Below are 7016 nucleotides of genomic sequence, written 5' to 3'. Positions count from 1 at the left end.
AAGAGGAAAGAACTCAAGATTCTTAGCAGTGCAGTTTCAGGACCTCATCTAGGGACTCTCTGATATGGTTTGCAATATTTACTTCTGAAATACAAAAGCTGGCTTTACTTAGGCTACCACACAAGAGAAGAGTATTTTATGGAGAAAATGTGTTTAACAGGCTAGAGTGCTTAACCCTCAATGTGCGTTTCTAGGCAAAGAAAACGAAACTTGTATGTCACCCACGATGAGCATTGGTGAAATCTTTGTAGCATACAAGATCTCTATGCTAGAGTTACTATGCATTTTCCAGAGAAAACTATGCAGGAGCCAAGACAAAGTTTAAAAAACATTTATTCTTTTATAGTCCTCATTTTTTCTTAAGATCATAAGACTCTAGAGTATTTCAGGTCTCAGAGGATCTCTGGACATTGTAGTCCAATGTCCTGCCCAGAGCAGGGTCAGTTGTTGGTCTAAGCCAGTTACTCAAGATTTTATCTGGTCTAGAGAACACCCAAGAATTGCTTTCATCCTACTCTATGAGCAAACTCGAGCTTCCCTTCATTGTGAATCCAGCAGAACAGCCAGAGGGCAGAAATTGTATCTTACATGCTATTGCAACTCTTCCCTTTGCCTGTTCCCAAATGATCACATGAATAAAAGCCTTTATTACGACAGTGATGGCAGGAAGCAAATGCTTTGTCTTGTGATTTTAAACAGTTGTTTCTATTCCAAATGACTCATGAAAGAAGAGGCCTTAATTCGTGCTTACTTCAAAACTGGATATTTCTCCAACTGTGCATTGTAATGAGAGAAGGAATAGAGAGATGTTTTTCTGGGCTGTTTTTAATGGCTGTCATTAGGAGTTGCACAGGGTCTTGGAATGTTGTAAGGAACCAGCTGAGATGAATGAATGAGTAAAGGACAAAGAAGGTGGATAAAGGCATGTGATAATTAGTTTAACATATGGGTCATCAGAGTACAAACAGTGTATATGCAACCCCTATGGAATACTATGATGAGCATGGAATACTAGGAAGGCTTTGGGTAACACCTTGAGTCGATCCTAAAGGACATAATTGTCTCTTGCAGGCAAAGGAATGATGGATGCAGTTTAAGTGATTTGTGCAAGGCTCTGAATCAGTTGCCAAAATTAGGAATAGAGTTACTTCCAACTCCCCACCCAGAGTGCTCCTTTCTCCCTGCATTCCCACCCACAAAAGACTTTAATCTTTCAGTGCTGCCCCTGCCTCTTTGTTCTCCTTTCATTGACATGATCTTCCTCTTCTTCTGGAGTGCAATAGCCCAAGGATCTCAGCAATCTGAGAAAGGAGCTGCTTCTGTTGCCTCCTCACTTCTTAATGTCAGACTTCCCTGGCCCTAAAAATTGGGTTGTCGGCATCTTTTTAATTGTTTCTCCACTCAGCAGTTACTGGACAAATGAGTCTGTTGCTACCCGACAGCTATGCAAGAAGAGTGAATAAATGCCACCTAAGTAACATTTTACTGTTGCTGTTTGTCCAGGATGCTGAGCAAAAAGCATCTTTCAGAGGAATGGGGATGTAGGCTGCCAGATGGCTGTGTGTGCATGTGCTGCTAAACCCAGGAAAAGCTGTGAGCCACAGAAGTGGTATTGTGTTCTGGGAAAAGCGCCACTATGTCCGTTCTCTAGATTCAAGTTGAGCAGTGAGCTAGGAGGTGGTACAAAGGGAAGAGAGGGTGGTAAGGGAAGAAATAACTTTAAAAATAGGGGCAGAAGAGATGTTTGAGCAACGTTTTCAGGCTTTGAGATCACCACTTTCTCTTCAAGTTTGAGCACTTCATTTTGGTTGCAGCAGCAGTTAAAATCTCTCCTCTCTTCTTTGTCTCTCTCTCTTTCCCAAGTAAGGGAGCAACTTACATAATTTGGAGCAATTTCTTTTTTTCTTTAACAGAAGCAAGTCAACTGCACCAAAGAATCACTGAGAGTGTGTATCATGCACCAATGGATTCCTCCAACGCAAGCAGGTAACTGCAGTTATCATGGCATATCAGGGCCACGCTTTGTCTTGCCTTTGTGCTTTTGCAGTACATAAATTCTTAGTTTTCTGTGCTTAGCTTCCTGGGTACAAAGTTCCTCAATTCCTTTAACATTCTTTAAAGACATGTAAATAAAGCTAAAAGTTTTACTCATGAGGAAACTAAATATCACAATGCAGAATTCATTTCAAAGATAATTTGTTTTTCCAGAAGAGCCATATGCTCCAGATTAACTCAAGTTTAGACAAAATGCATTGGAACATTTCCAGAATGTTAAATGGAGCTGTCAGCAAAGTTTTGTAATGACTCAATTGCCTGGCAAGTTTAATCCAAGTTGGCATGGAATATCACTGTCAAATTTTAGCAGGATCAACCAAACCAACAGATCCCAGGTAACAGCCAGCCTTTGAGGGTTGTACAACTCAATGCAAGAAATTTTAAACAGATGCAGTGCTGTTAATCCTGCACCATATTTTCTCTAGGCTTGGTTACATTTGCTTTGTTTAAGGTTGAAGTTGAAAAGGTTTAAGAATCAAAATCTTTCAGCAAAACCACCTTGGGGGTAGGAGAAAATTATTCCAATAAAATATGAAATGCAATCACAAAAATGTTTCAAATCAATCCAGGTGTATGAACCTCTCATAAGGCTCTTAAAGTGAGAATTTTCAGAGCACAATTATCAACTATCTAAATAGAAAATTAATTAACTCAAGGAAGAAAGGCCATGTGATTAGCTATTTGTCCTAGAGTAGATTAAACAAAAGGAAAAAAAGGAAGTGCTTGCTGTCCTCACTCTGCCAACTGTGTCTGAGAAGGAGAAGTTAGATGCTTCTGCTCCCAATGCTGGGTTATTATAGGGATAGAAAGAATACGGTAAGTCTTCGTGAAAGAAAAACACTCTGAGCTTTCATGAATGGAACGAAGTTCAGAGTGTCCTTTTGGCTAATGTCAGCAGAGGCCAACTTGACCCTCTGTAATACGTGTCTCAGAGAGAAGCAAGGACAGAGGAAGTGCAGCAGAAGGTGACTTTGCACCAGCTGATATAAAAGAGTGGGTTCACAATTCCTCAGACTGTGGAACCCCTTCTGCAGCCTGTTTTGGGATGCTGGGTGGAGGAAAGGAGAGGAGGGAAGAAGCTGGACTTAGTGATAGCTACCCATATGGGCATAGTCTGTGTTTATGACTTGTGACTAAGCAGCCCCAGTTGGGAAAGGTGCTATAGGTAAGCCAGTGATAGATAATACTAGCTAAAGAGCAACCAGCATCATCAGTGCTCTGCCAATGGTTGGAGGCTAATTAATTATTGAGATTTTATCTAACTAATAGGCAGCCTCTCCTGGATTGCCCATGTGTGACACTATGGGGAACTGTCAAACCTGTACTGTGACATTGGGGATATCTGTTTGCAGAACACTATCCCCTCCCCCAGCCATATCTGTTCAATGAAAAGACTGTTCCCTTCCCTTGTTTTTGTGTCATTGCAGCACTTAGGGCTGCAATTCCTGAGATAGATAAGGCAGGGCTGGGCTGATGCAGGACTGGAACTGAGGTATCTGCAAGAGACAGCTAAAGCTAGTGCCCTTAATACAGGGGGGTATTGAATGCCAATCTATTTCAATTATCTCTCTGTAAATTCTTCCCCAAAGTTTCAGTGTTTAATCCTAAAATGAAATGCCCCCTGGTATCTGTTCCTGCTGTATCTCACTCTCAAGGGATGGCCACTGCATTTCAGTGATAATGAAATTATCCCTTTGTATTGTTTCCTAATCTGTTTAAACATATTAAACTTGAATAGGCTATTGTTCTAACTGCTTAACTATCTGCTTTCTTGGAAATGACTGTTTCAGTCATACATCCATGTAAAAATATCTTGTGCACATAGATATGCACAACCACTTGGTGTTTTACTGCAGATGCTGTTTCAGAGAAGCTTGTATGTTTTCTTGGTCTCTCACAGCTGTAAATCTTTAACTCTTGTCAGCTGCATGTTCCACAGTTATCTCAGCCTAGCTGAGAAAAAAGAATAAGGAAATGTGAGTGTGCTTTGGATTTGTTCCCATATTTATGTTGAGCCCCATTTTGTACCTGACATTGGGCTGCAAAATCACATTTTGATTTAGTACAGGAAGTAACAGATACCTCTGAAGTTCCATCAGAAACAGGTCAGAGGTTCAAATTCAAGCAATGAGTCTCAGGCTGTCTTGTAAAAGGTACTCACAGATCACTGGTGTTCCAAATGTTTTGAAGCTTTTAATGATATCTTGGACCTTGCCTTGCAACACTCACTCCCTGTGAGTGTTATGTATAACAGTTCACATGTTAATGTTAAACAGCAGTGAAAGTCTTCTTCAGATATGTTAAGGACAAGCAGAACCAGAGGGATAATATTGGCCCACTATTAAACAGGAGAGGTGAACTAGTCACCAACAATGCTGAAAAAGCAGAGGTCCTCAACAGCTTCTTCACCTCTGTCTTTACCAGTGCTGTTGGGTCCCAAGCCATCGGAACAAAAATCCAGGTTGATGCAGACACCGACCTACTGTCAGTGAAGGGAGAGTTGGTGTGTCAACTATTACAGGAGCTTGACCTGTACAGATCAATGTGTCCAGATGCCATCCACACTAAGGTGTTGAGAGAGCTGGCTGATGTTGTGGCAAAGCTGCTCTGCATAATCTTTGGGAAGTTTTGGAGATGAGGAGACATTCCTGAAGACTGAGGGAAGGCTAATGTCACTCTTGTATATAAGAAGGGTTCCAAGGAGGACCCAGGTAATTACAGACCCATTAGTCTCACTTCAGTCCCTAGGAAGTCATGTAGCAAATTCTCCTGGGGACTATCACAAGTCAATTGAAGCACATGATTGGGAAAAGCCAACATGGATTTACCAGGGACAAATTGGGCTTGACAATTCTATGACAAAGTAACCTGCTTGCTTGATGCAGAGTGAGCGATGGATGTCATCTACCTCAACTTCTCCAAGGCCTTTGATATGGTCCCTCACAGCCTCTTCCTGGAGAAACGTACTTGTTACAGCCTTGAAAAGTGTTCTGTGCAGTGGGTAGGGAATTGGCTGACAGGCTGTACCCAGAGGGTCATATTAAACTTGAATAGGCTATTGTTCTAACTGCTTAACTATCTGCTTTCTTGGAAATGACTGTTTCAGTCATACATCCATGTAAAAATATCTTGTGCACATAGATATGCACAACCACTTGGTGTTTTACTGCAGATGCTGTTTCAGAGAAGCTTGTATGTTTTCTTGGTCTCTCACAGCTGTAAATCTTTAACTCTTGTCAGCTGCATGTTCCACAGTTATCTCAGCCTAGCTGAGAAAAAAGAATAAGGAAATGTGAGTGTGCTTTGGATTTGTTCCCATATTTATGTTGAGCCCCATTTTGTACCTGACATTGGGCTGCAAAATCACATTTTGATTTAGTACAGGAAGTAACAGATACCTCTGAAGTTCCATCAGAAACAGGTCAGAGGTTCAAATTCAAGCAATGAGTCTCAGGCTGTCTTGTAAAAGGTACTCACAGATCACTGGTGTTCCAAATGTTTTGAAGCTTTTAATGATATCTTGGACCTTGCCTTGCAACACTCACTCCCTGTGAGTGTTATGTATAACAGTTCACATGTTAATGTTAAACAGCAGTGAAAGTCTTCTTCAGATATGTTAAGGACAAGCAGAACCAGAGGGATAATATTGGCCCACTATTAAACAGGAGAGGTGAACTAGTCACCAACAATGCTGAAAAAGCAGAGGTCCTCAACAGCTTCTTCACCTCTGTCTTTACCAGTGCTGTTGGGTCCCAAGCCATCGGAACAAAAATCCAGGTTGATGCAGACACCGACCTACTGTCAGTGAAGGGAGAGTTGGTGTGTCAACTATTACAGGAGCTTGACCTGTACAGATCAATGTGTCCAGATGCCATCCACACTAAGGTGTTGAGAGAGCTGGCTGATGTTGTGGCAAAGCTGCTCTGCATAATCTTTGGGAAGTTTTGGAGATGAGGAGACATTCCTGAAGACTGAGGGAAGGCTAATGTCACTCTTGTATATAAGAAGGGTTCCAAGGAGGACCCAGGTAATTACAGACCCATTAGTCTCACTTCAGTCCCTAGGAAGTCATGTAGCAAATTCTCCTGGGGACTATCACAAGTCAATTGAAGCACATGATTGGGAAAAGCCAACATGGATTTACCAGGGACAAATTGGGCTTGACAATTCTATGACAAAGTAACCTGCTTGCTTGATGCAGAGTGAGCGATGGATGTCATCTACCTCAACTTCTCCAAGGCCTTTGATATGGTCCCTCACAGCCTCTTCCTGGAGAAACGTACTTGTTACAGCCTTGAAAAGTGTTCTGTGCAGTGGGTAGGGAATTGGCTGACAGGCTGTACCCAGAGGGTGACAGTAAATAGTTCCTCCTCCAACTGGCAACTTGTCACAAGTGGGGTCCCCCAGGGATCTATATCAGGTCCGATGCTGTTTAACATCTTCATGAGTGACCTGGATGTTGGGATCAAGAGAACCCTGATGAAATTTGCTGATCACATCAAGATGAGTAGAGAGGTTGACACTCCAGAAGGGAGAGCCACCCTCCAGGATGACCTAGAGAGACTGGAGGAGTGGGCTAGCAGGAATCTTACAAGGTTCAATGGGGATAAGTGTAGAGTCTTGCACCTGGGAATACAAAACCCACAAGTGCAGTTCAGACTGGGATCCATCTGGCTGGAGAGCAGCCCTATGGAAAGGAACCTGGGGGTCTTGGTGGGTAATAGGCTCAACATGAGTGAACAGTGTGCTGCAGCAGCACAGAAAGCTTCTCAAGGATAAGCACATCCCTTACTTTCTGGTGTGGAAAGGAGGCAGGGGCTAGAATGGCTTTTTCCACCATATGTGCCTGCACAGATGGAGACTTCTATGGTGCACAGAATTTTAAAACCTGCCCTTTATTTCTTAGGCTTCCGTATCTGAGGGTAAAAAAAATAATCCTTAGTGCTTTGTTAGGTATTAAG

General features: G+C 42.2%; 1 protein-coding gene across 1 annotated transcript in view; it reads left to right on the top strand.

Moving 5' to 3' along the window:
* The window catches only part of MCF2L2 (MCF.2 cell line derived transforming sequence-like 2), a 139224-nt gene that overhangs the window by 116415 nt on the left and 15793 nt on the right, over positions 1 to 7016 (top strand). Inside the window, exon 25 of the mRNA XM_009999374.1 lies at positions 1914 to 1986. Within this exon, the coding sequence (XP_009997676.1) occupies positions 1914 to 1986 (73 nt within the window). The remainder of the gene's footprint in view (positions 1 to 1913; positions 1987 to 7016) is intronic.

Source organism: Chaetura pelagica, unplaced genomic scaffold, assembly GCF_000747805.2.
Source record: "Chaetura pelagica isolate M959 unplaced genomic scaffold, ChaPel_1.0 scaffold20, whole genome shotgun sequence".
Lineage (NCBI taxonomy): Eukaryota > Metazoa > Chordata > Aves > Apodiformes > Apodidae > Chaetura > Chaetura pelagica.
The sequence above is the reverse complement of the archived record's forward strand: the minus strand, read 5'-3'. Positions and strand labels throughout refer to the sequence as shown.